A 14,882-nucleotide genomic window follows, 5' to 3' on the forward strand; every position below is an offset into this window, starting at 1 on the left:
CTTTCCCTGTTAAACACTTTGGTGATTCTTTTCTCTGCTACCACTGAGAAATGCAGCGAAATGGGTGTCTATCTTCTCTTGTCTGTGTTACCTAAATTCTTGTGGCAAACTTCCATACATGGTAAAAAGATGGATTGCAGCCACTCACTCCTTGGACATTTGAAGTGAGGTATGCTGTTCAGGTACTGTATTCGCTTCCCCTATCACATTCAGAAGTAGGGATCACCCTTAACATGCAAACTTCCCTCAGTGTGTCAAACAATCAAAGTTGAATCCCAGATGTGGTTTGTTAATCTTCACCATGGCAAAATCGCCTATATAGCCTAAGTAAATATAAGCAGTCTTTAGCATTAGGAGAAGGGATAGGAACCATTTGTTAAAGGTGATGATATTCTCTGAGCAATGTTACTCTTTGGATCATCTGAATAATTAATTCTGTTTGCTCAACAAGTTGCTCTGTTTTTCCTGAGAGGAAGGACTTCAGTATATATTTACTTAGCACTTTTAACTTATACTTCCTTTCCTTTTAATTAGTATCTTGTGATCTAAAAATTAGCTGATGAACATAATATCGCATACAAACTTTCTCAGCCATGTTTGCAGGAATTAGACCCACTCACTGACAACTGAAGTTGAATACACATCAGGAGGTTTGTTGTTGTTGTTGTTCCCTGCTGCTTCCTAACCTTATTTAGAAAGAGTATTTTTAACATTAAGTATAACCATATTAATTACTATCCCCCAAGTTGGAATTTGGATAATTTCATACTAGAAGTGGATGAAATTCAGACAGTCTTGCCCGTAAAATCGCTGAGTAAAAGCAGCATCCATAGACAGGAATGCATCATGAACACCTAGACTGTCAGCACATGATAGTTCACCAATAAGCCGAATATCATTTACACAAGGGGGTCACATGGACTCTAAAATTCCACATTGCACACAGACATTTGCTACACACATTCTCCTTTCTAGTCTTTTGTTTGTGTAGTAACTACATAAAGGTACTACATGAGTAAATTAATTTTTCCTGCATGAGTGAAGAAAATAAATGCCTGTAAATTCTCAAAAGATCGATTTTTATATTCCTCTTTCTAGTTCCCTCACCTTTCCCTCCCCCATGCTTTCCCCCTCTCCTCTCTTTGCAACAACTGCAGACATTGAAAATGATCCAGAAAACAGCAAGAGTTGAAAATGATCCAGATTTTTAGAATTTGCCCTCACCTTGACAACACTAAAATTACAAGCAGCAGTCAACTTTTACAAGCTACCCTCATTGTGTAACATCTATAGGCTGCCAAAAACATGCTACAACTAATCACACAACAAAGGTGAAGAGAAATCCTTCACCTGCCATGTAGCTAGCAGTGAATACACTTCTTATTTCCATGACATTTGCTGGCAGAAAGGGGTTGGCTTAAGGCGGATCGGACTAACCTTCAATTTGTCATAGCGCTCACTCAAAGCTGCCACCTGATGATCGCGGTGCCGCCCAACCAGTTTACACAAGGCACAGATTAACTGGTCATCGGTCACACAGTACATATTCACCTTCTCATCCTCGTGCTCCAGGCACATCAGCCCCCGGATGTGCGAGTCCGGGATTGGCTCAATCAGACGATGGCCTGTAAAGGGCTTCTTGTTCGGATGAGTGGCTTTCAGGCACTCATCACAGTAGGACACTTCACAAGTAACACAAGTCTTCACAGCATCTTGGGCAGGATCCTGGTCACAGAACTGGCAGAGAACCTTCTCGGCAGAGGACATGGTGTTGGCGTCAAAGGCCCGTTCCCTGCGGGTCTCACTGGGAGAATTGGGCCCGCTCACAGATGCTTTCTGAAATCTGTCAATGATGTTTTGTAGGGTGACGTTGCGCTTGAGCCCGTCTAGACCTCGCTGGCTGAGCGTGATGACATGCCGGCAGGTGGGGCACTGGAAGGCGTTGATGGACTCCACAGGCTCGTTGGTGGCACAGTGAGAGACCAGGATTCGATGGGCACAGTTGAAGCAGAGGCTATGTGCGCAGGGAAGCAGGAGAGGGTCCTCAAAAAGCTCCAGACAAATAGGACAGGTCAGCTCCGACTCCAGTGTTTCCATCTTCAGGCAAAACTCTCCGGGGTCATCAGCAAAATCCAAGGAAGCTGATCAGCTATCTGGAAACAGAACGGAAGATTGGATTAAGCATGAGGGGTCAGCCGGGGGGCGGGGTGAACTGTCAGCTTCGAATGCATCTCATAATAATTCCAAACATAGGTTATGGAAGGGAAATTATATGTATGTTCCAAATGTCTGTCTTTACTGGGAGCAAATGATTTTAAAAAAAAAATACCCAAGCCTATCATTTTCTCAAATTTCTAATTGTTGAAAGTGGCCGCTTTCCTTTTTAATGTTTATTGTTGTTTGTTTATAGTTTTTGCGGCTTTGGCTTTTATAAGATCTAACTCCAATCTGATAAGTGACTGAAACTGGAATTTCTCTAATTGGTGTATGATCAGAGTAATCTTACATCACAAACAAAGTTTTCTTTTGGATAAAATTAAAATGCAGAAACTTGATAATGAAATATAGTCATTCACAACTTTGAATTTGTGAACTTAAATATTAATGTATATACATTTTACAGACTATCAGTAGGCAATAGCAGGACAGGATTCCCAACTGTACACATGTACTTGTTATAGAGATGAACATTAAGTATATATGAAGTTAAATGTGTGCATTTCAGTAGAAACAATCACGTACAAATTCAGAACATCATTTCTCAAGACATTCTTGAGGAAATAGAAACAGATTTTTCACAAAGCTGCTCATGGTGAAGGCAGTATTTTTGGCATATGCTCATTGCTCATGTATTGATTAATCCAGAAATGAGATGTGAGAGACAGAAATACATAAAACTACCTGAGAGCCTCTGTGAAGACTGAAATACTGATGACTAATATTATCACATACATTTGAGAAGTCCTGACAGTAGTAGTTTCAGTTTAGAAAGCATGTTTGAAAGACTATGTAACGGTTCCTGAGGATCCTCGTGCAGTCCCATTTTGCCCAAAATATCCTATCTCAGGCCGCTCTCTGTTGCTAGCAACAGGCCTGGCTGGCAGGAGGTCTTGTCTCACACTCACAACCCTGCTGGCCCAGTCATGACCTCTGCCAGGTCTGTTGATCCCCTCCAGGCCACCTTCGGGTGGGCCAGCTGAATGTTCCCTTTCCCATAAATACCTCGTTGCTTTTGTGAACTCCTGCCTGCCTTCCCTTCAAAAAGAGATGACAAAGAATCCCACACAAGCACCAGTTCATTAGGGTGAAGAGGCCTCCTGCTCATTAGCAGGCCTGGGAACTAAGCCTTTTTGAACCTTCTCCCTTTCCAGGCCATTAGTAGAGGGCTGTAGAGTGCTGCCTGGCATATTAGCTGCAGCCCATTGCAAGCTGTGGGAGAATAGTGCAGTTTACCAGGTCAGGAGGTTCAAATCACTTGTAAGGGTAGAAAGTTCTCAGTTGGGTTTATGGGAAGGCTTCACTTCCAAAGCTGTGTATAGTGATTCTGACAATCAGTCAATTGTATTCACACCTCCGCTTCTATACAAAATGCAGGGTTTCTAGAATCAGGTGACCTTTTATGAAACAACATCCATCTGAAATATGAAGGGTGCATTGCTTTGCTGAAACACCATCAGCACATTAGCAACCGAAATAAGATAACTAAAGAGTATAAAGTATGTCCTGGGCCTGATAAAGAGTAGAAGAGGAAATTACTAGCTCAGAGATGACCTGCAACTAGTCCCTCATATTTACTGCTAAATAAAGGAGTGGCTGCAATTTGAAATACCCAGTGCTTACTCATCATTTCACAGTCTGCAATGTAAAGCCAAAGGCTACTCTTCACCATCCTCCCTAGGACCCAGTCCATTGTACCTATGGATGTCTCTGAAGAAATTGAAAGGTTTGCTTTATTAAGCAAGACTTTGATTAATTGTGGGTAGAAAATTATCTCCTTGTCAAATTTATTTTCCTTTTCTATCAGAAGCATAAAAATAGAAAGGGAAAATGTAGGCCTTTTCCTATGCTTTATTACATGATGATTATCATTGATTATGCTATTTACTCATTTAAATATGTTCTTGAGACAGGTCTTGCTATATATTACAGGCTGGCTGCAAACAATACTATGGCCTCTGTCTCCTGAGTGTTGGGATCATAGGAGAGAAGCACTATCACAGGAACACAGCATCATGCACAACCTACTTCTTATTATTTAATTTTTATTTTCACATATACAGTATTGGCACTTATTTTGATGGTACCGTATTATAAGCCAATACAAAAAACAAACCAACAACAACAACAAAAAGCAGTGTTGAGAAACTTTAAAAGTAAAAAGCAAAAAACTGAAAGTGGTAATGGGTAGATAGACATTCAATGGTTAAATCATCTGCCATGTAATGTGTAACATATAATAGGAACACTGGAGCATCGATTCTCAGAATGCACATAAATGCTAGATGGGCATGGAAGTCTCTGTAATCCCAGTGCATGGGAGAAGGAGACAGAGAAATCTAGTTAGCCAGAACTTTGGGTTCATCCCCTGCCTTAATGAATAAGGTGACGAGCAATCAAGGGAGAGTCCCAATGTAAACTCATGGTTGCACAAGCATGCACCCAATAGTGTGCTTACATACATGCATATACACACTGATATACATGAATCACATATAAATAAAATAGATTTTTCATTTATTAAAACTTAATACAGCATTGTCATGTAATTCAGAAGTAAAATAAGCATGTCAAAGAGAAATTTGCACTCCCATGTTTGCTGTAACATGATTCCCAGTAGTCATGTAATGGAAACAACCTAAGTGTTCATCTGATGAACAGATAAACAAATGGAATATATGCACACAATGAAATACTACTTGGTCAGAAAAATGAAATTCTATCATCTGTAGCAATATGCATGCAGTTAGAGAATAATATGGCAAGTGAAATACTGAAATAAACTAGATATCAAAAGATAAACATCACATAATGACTATGTTTTAGTGGAAGTGCCATCATTCTGTCCCATAGTGGTACCATCTGAATTCCCAAGGGTGATTCTACTGTGCACGCCAATAGAAATGTTGACATTGTATTCACCCATTCTAGAGATAGCTACTCATGCTAGGTACTAAGCTGGTCCAAGAAGACAGAACCTTGTGCTATCTTCACCCCATCTTTATTATCATGGTCCCAGCAATCATCACCTCATACCAGGGTTATCATAAGACCTTTCTAAATGCTTTCATAGCTTCTTCTCATTCTTGCCCTTCTCCTTATAGTCTTTTTTTTTCACCCAGCAGCTAAAGAACCTGTTAAAACATGAAAGATTCTGCCTCTCTTCTGCTCTTCCCTCCAGGGGCTTCCCATGTCAGTCAAATGGAAATTCACCACAATAAAACCAGCCCTAGAAAACAGACAGACAGTGAGCTCATTTCCTCCCACGCTACTCCTTTCTTGTTCTGCTCTGGGCAAATGGCTCCCTTGTCAATCTACAGATACACCAAACACATCCCATCTCCTACGCAGCCCATACAGTCTTTATAATCCACATGACTCTGGGCTCTACAGTCACCTTAGCTGAACCCACATAAAACTAAATGCCCCACTACCACCATAACTACCCACCCACTATGGAAACTCTTCTTGCTTTATCTCAGTCTGCTGTTCTTTTTTTTTTAATATTTTTATTACATATTTTCCTCAATTACATTTCCAATACTATCCCAAAAGTCCCCCATAGCGCCCCCCACTTCCCTACCCACCCATTCCCATTCTTTTGGCCCTGGCATTCCCCTATATTGGGAGTCTGCTGTTCTTTATGTCTCTATTTCTAACATATTCTCTATTTTGCTACTGATATCTCCCTCTAATATTTCTAGCACTAGAGAGTGTTGTATGAAGCCAGAGATGTTTTTCTCTTTGCAGCATGCATCAGAAATAGCTAGAATAATGTCCAATGTACAATAAGCTCAAGCATTCATTGATTTCTTCAACACTAATGGGCTGAAGCTGGATGAATACAGCTTAAATCTTTCCTGTAAGGATCTGCCAATCACTACAATAGAAGTCAGCCAGTTTTCTATCTAAATGGCAGGGCAATAAACGCTTTCTGTTTTGGGAGCCATGAGATATACATTGCACAAATTAGCATAAAACACATAAGGGAATGAGCATAGCTAGGCTCTAATACAACTGCATTTTTTAAAACAGATAATGAGCCGGATTTCACCTGCAGATCTTATCTTTAGAGGAGAAAGATACACACACCTGGTCAGAAAATAAAATAAAAATTGCCAGCAGGAAAGTATGAAAAAAATGTCAGGTGGGTAACAACAGGAAAGATGGAGAAGCCAGAGTTGGACAAGTGAGTGCATGCTCCATGTGTTAACAGCAAATTATGTACAATGGGATTTCACCCTGACATCAATGGAAAAGATGTGAGGTCAGTGCTTGGGGCAATTCATGTAGGAATGATTTAATAGCAGCTGCTCAGATCCAAATCTTTTTCTTTTATTGCCATATACTCCATATGGTGTTTTGGGCAAATGTCTACACTATAAATAGTTAACTGAATTAAGTGCTGAGAAGGTGGCTATATGTGACAAATAAAGTTTAGCCAAATTGTTAAGTCTTTGAGGGTTTCTGAGTTTATATCGATGGTAAATTCCACAGAAGATGCTACACATCATCTGTACTACTAAATAATGTCCACATATGTCACTCCCCTCTTCAAGAAATTAGCCTGCCTCATTTTGTATCTTTTGTTAAAGTATCTAGAGAGATTAAAATACTTCTTATTCTTTAATAAAATATTAATGTCTTTCCTTGCACTTGGTTCTGCAGGAGGCTCAGACAATACCTAGCCCTTGCCTTGGTGACTTAACAGTTCATTAGAGAGGGGTGAGGGGATACTAGGGCAGAAGAGATGGCTCCACAGTTAGGAGCACTTGCTGCCCTTTGCAGAAAACCTGGGTTCAGTTCCCAGCACCTGCATGGAGGCTCAGAATGCCCTCATCTGACCTCCACAGGTGCTAGGCATGAATGCGGTACATAGATACAGATGCATGCAAAACACTCATACACATAAAATATATCTAAAAATGAAAATAATATGTTAGGTAACATAAAAAATAGGAATCCAAACACAGCATAATCAACTCTATACAAGAGGAAAAAGGAACAGGAAAGTTTCTTCAGGGTAAAGGGTGAGGCAATTTTTAAAAATTGAACAAGGCCCATTGACAAGATAGTGTGTACTTGTGTGTGTGGGGGGGGGGTAGGATTTTTTGCAAAAAAAAAAAATTTTGCAAAAAAAGTTATCTTTTTTTTTTTGCCTAACCTTCACAGTTCTTTTTTTTTTTTTTTTTTTTTTTTAGCTAGCTTCTTAGAATTTACTACAATAGAAGGAAATCACACGTGCATATTGTTGTCAGGAAATTCTATAGCTCAACATTTTAATGAATGGGATGATTTGTCTGTATTCAGGAGAAGGAAGTGATAATCATGAGAACTCCTTGCAACAGACTGGGAATAGCAGCAATTCAGCATTCACACCTTGGCCTGCCTGCAGTTGGTCTATATAGAACAGGGCAGAATAGTAAGCAAAAAGAGTTGAAAAGATAGTGTAAAAAAATGTAGGACATTCACCATGCTGGATGTAAGCTGCCTGGATGTCCTTGAGCATAAGTTGACAGATGTGTGTGCCCTACAATTCTTGTAGCCACTCTAATCACATCCAGAAGCAGGATTGTCCTTAGTGATAGAGTTCAGTGAAACCTTGTATCCTTAGATGCCTGGGCTCTTCTCAAAACTGTATTTACCACCAAAAGCACGTATTCACAATAGAAAGCAAATAAATGGAGGTTTTTGTGGATAAAAGAATGAGATGAATAGTGGTCCACTTCTTACTTCTTCAGATATGGTCCTCTCCTTCTGGGTCACACTGCAATTGTCCTTCTCAAGGTCCACCCCCACCCCCCGCCCCTGCTGCTGCTGACTTCTTTCTGTTCATCAAAGCCCTGGAGGGTTCTAATGAGTCCTCCCTTCCAAAAGGTAAGCCAGTGTGTTAATTCACTTCATGGTCACTTTCCATGAAAGTGATTTCTATGCTTGAGTCTCAAAGCGCCATTTTCCTGGAATGTCACTTCAGTGTTCACAGCCTCAGCTTCATGGTTTATAACTGCTTCAGAGTCTGAATGCAGCTCTCAGGGGACTGGCATGTTGATCTACTTCCGCAGCCTAACTTTCCTCCAGGTGTCTCCTACAGTGCTTCTTTCACCACCCTCAAAAGTGAGAAACCAGCTCCATTGTCTAGTCCTTCTTCTGTGAAGAAGGCAAGGCAATGGCCCCCAAAATAACTACAAACTATATCTGGGGATCTGTATGCAACATAGGTAAAAGGAGAAAATATTCCCTAACACTGCAGCAGTAAGTAAAACTGCCAAACAGCTCATTTTGCAATAAGGAGATTATCTAGGTTTTTTTCAAGAGACTAAAAAGAATCAAAAGAATTCTTCAAAGTGGAAGAAGCCAACAGAAGAGTCAAAGTCAGAGTGATGTGAGCAAATCTAGAGCAACATGGCTACTTTGAAGACAAAGGACAAGGCCACAAGCCTTTAGCATCTAAAAGCTGGTGAAAGAAGAATGAAAATGGATGTCATCCCACATCCTCCAGAAAGAGGCAGAACTCTGTAGATACTTTGATAAATAGGCAATTTATGTATGATTTCAGACTTTCAAATCTATAAAATAATGGATTTGTGATATTAAAGGTAATCAGGTCTGTTGCAAAGGAACAGCAGAAACATCAGTAGAAACAAATACATTCTCCATCTCACAATTTCAAAGCATTGTGTAAGAAATGTATGCTTATATTGGTTTCCTTTTCCCTGTGTTCTGTGATCCAGACCCTCTCTGCTACAATTTTAGATCATTGTCTTCATATATATATATATATATATATATATATATATATATATACATATATATACATATATGCATATGTGTATACTGAGATACTGAATATATAGTATACAGTATATACTGAGAACTAAACGTTGGCCCTCTAGAAGAACAGCAAGCATTCTTAACCACTGAGCCACCTCTCCAGCTCCAAAAGCAATTTAGTCTCTCTTCCTTGAGTTTACAGCTTATAACTTGCTCCCTGGACTATAGCTTTTTCATATCACTTTTCTCCATGGTACAAAACAAAGGGGTTTTCCTATTGTCAAAACTATAAATCCTACCTTGCATCTCATCTCCATTTTTTAAAGTCTTGCCCAAGTTTCCCCAAACTACACCTTTAAGACCCCTAACTTCTTAAGCCATAGGCCCAAGAAATGAGACCATTTGCCATTCATTACAATTGGCTTTTGTTTTTCTTCCTAGCATAAATCATTTTCCTTGAATAATTTTTCTTTTTGCTTCATGTTAGATGGTGTTTGTGTTTGTTGTTTCTGGGGGGATTTTTAGGTGAGAATGGAATCTTTCAGAGGTCAAAAGTGTTCTGACATCTATTGTATTTAGCAACTTCAAATTAAATAATGAAGAAATGTTTAAAAAGAAAGCTTAGAACAATATGGCATATGTTGACTATTTATGTATTTTAAGTAATTACAAAGTAATCTTTTAAGCTGAGCAATACAAAGTGATAAAATTATCCTACTGAGCAAGTCACTAAAATATTTACTGTAAAATATTTCTTCCTACACAACAGAATAACAAGACATACGTTTAAATAATGTGACTCATCCTATTAGTTCAGTGTATTCCAAATCATTGAAGGAGAAAATAGATATGCATGAGCTCAGACATGAGCGTGTGTGTATGTGTGTGTGTGTGTGTGTGTGTGTGTGTGTGCAATGTGTGTGTGTGTGTGTGTGTGTGTGTGTGTGTGTGTGTGTGTGTGCGCGCGCGCGCGCGCGCACATGTGCATGTGCCCCCCAGGCCCCACAAGCTTCCTTTGAAGAAAACATTCACAATCTCAAATGTAGAATTCTTATGGATGTGTGATTTGAACCAAATAACCAACAAACCCTCAAAGGCGATAAAACCTTAATGCAAGAGTACACATCTCATAGAATCAAGGAAAATGCATTAACAAAGGGATAAAGAGCTGGTGGGGAGGGCTGGAAGGATAACAGAATCTTATTACAAAATGATGGTTAAGGTGGTTGATAACAGCTGGTTAGCTGCCTGAGCAGAAGGCCAGTTGCAGCCCCCTATATGTTCCTTCATCATAAGGTATTTTTTATATTAAAGATGCATTTATTCCACAAGGAGAACTTTCTGGGGTGGGGTATCGTCCTTTGTTTATGGCTTAGGCCCTGGGAGAAAACAAAGGGAAGGAGAAATTTTCCAGTAAAAGAGGCATGGCAGAGGTACTTCTGCTATAGGGTTTGGCTTTCTGAAAGAGGTTTGGGGAACCACAGGATAGATACTCTTAATGACCAACCCATGGCCTTTTGTGCCTATTGGACTCATCTTTTTTATTCTCCTTTAAGGTAAAAGTCAAAAACATAATATTGACCTGGGAAGTAAATGCAGACAAAAGATGTAAGCTCCAAGCCTGTACTATCAAACCCTTGCCATGTGTTAGCATTTCACAGTGGTATTTTGTGAAGCCTCAGGATCTCTACTTTGATGCAGTTATCATAACCTAGACCTCGAGGAAACGTCTAGTATCCCTAGCACCATTCAATGCAAAGTTCAATCCATGACCAAACTCAGCAGGCCATGCAAGTTTCACTTTCATGATCAAGAGTTAGACTGAGAGTGCTGGGAAGATGGCTCAGTGTCTAAGGCACCTGCTGCCAACCTTAAAAACTTAAGTCTGATCCTCAGAATCTACACAGTAAAAGAGAGAACTGACTCTCAGAAGTTGCTATTTGAACCCCACAGATATGCCAGAACACACGCACGTGCACACACACACACACAGACAGACAGATACAGATTTAATTTTAAATGTTAATTAAAAAATAATCAGACTAAAAATTAGGTACCTCCAGGGATGATATCTTCCCCACACACACCTATATTTTGTCTCATGTTTGCATACTGCATGAAATGTAATTGTTATTCATTGTTGTCCTCATTTGGAATAGAGAGAGAAGATTACACATACATTGCATGAATAATTTTGCTCTCAGTCTCTTAGTGAACAGCTGTGAATATTGCCACAATCAGATAAATGAATGGGATGCTGGATCAAGGAACAAACTGGAAAAACCAACTCTGGGTGACTAGGCTAATACCAGGTGTTTCTCACCCACTTCCCAGATGATTCCCAATGATAAAACTACTTTTTTTGGCTACTTCATAACTCTAGTTTTGCTACTGTTATGAATTGTAATGCAGATAACTGATACAACCACTGCTTTAACACAATAGAAAGCTATACCAAGACTCATAAAAAATGGTTTCAGAAAGGTTAGATTTTAATAGAATTGTGAGCAACAAACAACACTAAAAAATGGCACAAAGATATTGTATTATTTTTTCAGAAACATGCTCCACATTTCTTAGCCACATCACCTGACAGAATTAAAAGTTAAGCTGACTTACTAATGTTAGGGCATTGGGTATAACATTATTCTTATTATAGAACTATAGGTGCAATAGCTTTTGACAATTATGGATTGGTGTTTCTATCATGGATGAGAAGAATACAGACTCTGAAAGGCTCAAAATGACTGATGAGAAACACTGGAAATCAACCTGAGACTTTAAGGTTACAACAGTCTGAGCTCAGAAGGACCTTTCTCTCATTTAGAGAAATGTTCAAAACCAGAAAATTATATAATAACTCCAGTAGAAACTGGTTCTTATATGCAAGGTGAATTCATTAAGGATATAAGTTTTAAATGACATAATAAATGCACTCAACTTCTGCATATTCAATACATAGCTTAGTATTTAACATTTGGGTATAAAAAAAACACCAAATCAACATACTACCTAAGGCCTACTTTAGTTACTATTACCCTGGCAGGGGAGCCAGCAAGACAATAACAGCAGTCTTGATGGAAAGAAAGGAGATTTTCTTGGATTTGAAACTATTTTGCAAGACTGGGAATTGGAGATATAATATTTGGCAGTTTCACACTCCTATTATGGCACAGATCAGTACACAGATAAAACCAATTTTCCATATAAATACTGTAATGAGGAGCAACCTGTGGGAAAAGGGTGATCCAGTGACAGTCTACAAGTAATGAACATTATTACTCTCCAGTTACAACATTACTCCATGTGCCCTTAGAGTGTCAGCACATCCAGATTCCTTTAATTGGTAACAAACAACTATGGATTTCTGCCAAACAAATTGGAGGGGTCCAGAATGATTGAATGTAGCAAAGATGACAAGCAGATTAGCATCAAGATACTAGCCTGGAGTTTTCAAACAAGCAATTAGTATATTGAGAACATTTTGTAGTTTCTTATTTGTTTCTACAAAGGAGAAATCAGGTTGCAATTGAAATCATTTTGCCTGACATGAGAACTCGGGAGGATTTAATGCCACCATTCCCTCACCTGGTGAAATTCATGCAAATCAAATCAAACTATTAAGCAACCACTTCTCTGTACTTCCACATCTGCCTGTAACACATGCACATTTAGTAATTGGATCTCAAGGATATCCTTTAAAATAATCACACACTTGCCTGACCATGCAACCTGACTAATAATGAATGATCATTCCTGAAAAGAATCATTTGGAAGCATGGCAGATGCCTATGGGGATATGAACATTTTAATGATAAAAATAAGGGGAAATGGGAGCTAGGTCACACAGTCTGGTTATTTTAATTGAAACACAGTCTTCCAAATTTACTTAACAGAATGCTTAAATACTCCTGGAAGTTCATCTACACACATAGGAAAGCAAAAGACACTCATGGCAGTGAAAATGAGCAATCTCTGTCTTAACAGTTAAGAAACCCCCAAGAAAGAGTTGATCATGCGACCCATTCCTAGAAGCCTGGTAAGCAGGCTGAAAACAAAAAAACGGTTAAGAGCCCTTTGAGCACCACTCAAGGTTCTAACAAACAGATCCCCTTGAATACCCACCAACGGACTGCAAACTAGTTCTTTTTGAAGAAGCATCGCTGTAGGTAGAGGATGGGATTCCACAAAAATGATAGACAGGCCACTGAGACCAGGTGGCGTGTGGCAGGCAGAGCTGGAGCGGTCCTGTATGTGTGTGTGTGTCTGTGTGTGTCTGTGAGAGAGTCGACAGTGAAATACAACAGGAAAATCGGTCCAACAATTCCAGGAAGGCCAGCTCCACCTCATCCACTCCGCCAGGGTTGCCTGAGTTGAAGAAATCAACTGCCTTTCCCATGGCCCCCACTGTGACTTCCCTGTCCCCTAGCCTGGTCAGTGCTCAGCTGAAACAAAATGAAAAGGCAGCTCAGGTCAGGCTAACACCCACTGCCTTGACAAGAAGCACGATGACTTGGAACTGAGATAGGCACTCTTCCTGCTTACAGGGATCAGCAGTAGTTCAGATGACTGCATGCTGTCTGAAGTCAGAAGCAAACATATCAGTGATCCACACTGCATGCAAGAGGAAGGAGAAGCTGGGGGCTTACTCTGGTTGTGCAGTATGCAACTTGCAGCAGCTACGTTCATGGTACTACAACACTTCATGGAGACCAGAAAGAAGTCAAAAACTTGATAGTTCCTATACCTTGCATCCTTTAAACACCCTACTGAGCACATTATTTTGTTATGTTCTGGATGCTGGTTCATGTTAAAAATAATATGTTCATTATTTTGTTTTGTTAGCCTCAGAATTTAAGCTTCAATTTTGAAAGAAGTTAGTTTTCAGTTTACGTTAGGAGGAAAAATACCTTGTATCTATACACTAAACCATTCATATTTTCTTCCAAAAAGACTTGTTCATTACAGTGGAACATCTTAATATACAACATATATCTGTATCAATTATACACATATTATCATTCATTACACATATAATTACTTCAAAAGAATGTTATGTGTAAATAGTCTTCTATGAGTTTCCATGGAGAGTGGTTCCAGAGCACCCCCACTAAAAATATCAATACCTATGGATGTCCAAATTTGTTATGCAAAATGGCATGACATTTACATGTATACATATTCTCTCACATATTTAGAACAATCCAGAATTACCTATATCTAACACAATGCTATGGTAAATTATTTGGGAAAAAGTGACAAGAGCAGTCTATACATGATCAGTACAGACACAACACATTTCACATATTTTTCATTTGTACTTGGTTGAAATCTATTCAACCAGTATTCACAGAACTCACATGATGTTGCATCTAACATACCACATACAAATATAATACCATAGGTATATACAGACTACAAAAAAGTCCATAAATTGTCCCCAAACTTGATGTTACTCTTCAGAACTGGTCCCCAGAATGGCACAAAAAAGGGAGTGAACTGAGAATAAAAAGTAATCCTTTAAAATGAAGAAAGGGAAGCAGATTTTCTAAGAGAAAGAAGAAAATTTGTCCTGCACTGCAATTATTTGAAGGATATGGCTTATCACTATATATGACAAGAAACTGCAACTAAAGTACATTACCAGGAAAATGTGCAAACAATTCTGCATGATCCAGTTCGTCCTGTAGACAGTTGGGCTCCAGCAAAGGTGATTAAGGAGCATGCAAGATAAAGGGGAAGCTGGGGGCACACTCTGCTTGTGCAGTGTGCAAGCTACAGCCCTGCATTTATGGCATTACAAAACTTCATGGTGAGCGAGAACCCTTTTCATAGGACATAAAAAATGCAGGGCATGATATTCTTGCTCAATGCCTTCCCAAATCATACTTTCA

General features: G+C 39.3%; 1 protein-coding gene across 4 annotated transcripts in view; it reads right to left on the bottom strand.

Moving 5' to 3' along the window:
• Mid1 (midline 1) overlaps positions 1–14,882 on the bottom strand; it is a 369,236-nt gene that overhangs the window by 128,742 nt on the left and 225,612 nt on the right. For 2 of the 4 annotated variants that reach the window (XM_085837898.1, XM_085837896.1), the window contains exon 2: positions 1,438–2,153. In XM_085837898.1, the coding sequence (XP_085694024.1) occupies positions 1,438–2,097 (660 nt within the window). In that variant the 5' untranslated portion in view covers positions 2,098–2,153. Of the gene's footprint in view, positions 1–1,437; positions 2,154–13,113; positions 13,264–14,882 lie in introns of those variants that run through there. The other 2 variants (XM_085837897.1, XM_085837899.1) reach the window with 2 other exon arrangements.

The sequence above is a fragment of the Mus caroli genome, unplaced genomic scaffold (assembly GCF_978045245.1).
Source record: "Mus caroli unplaced genomic scaffold, Mus_caroli_1 scaffold_5, whole genome shotgun sequence".
NCBI lineage: Eukaryota > Metazoa > Chordata > Mammalia > Rodentia > Muridae > Mus > Mus caroli.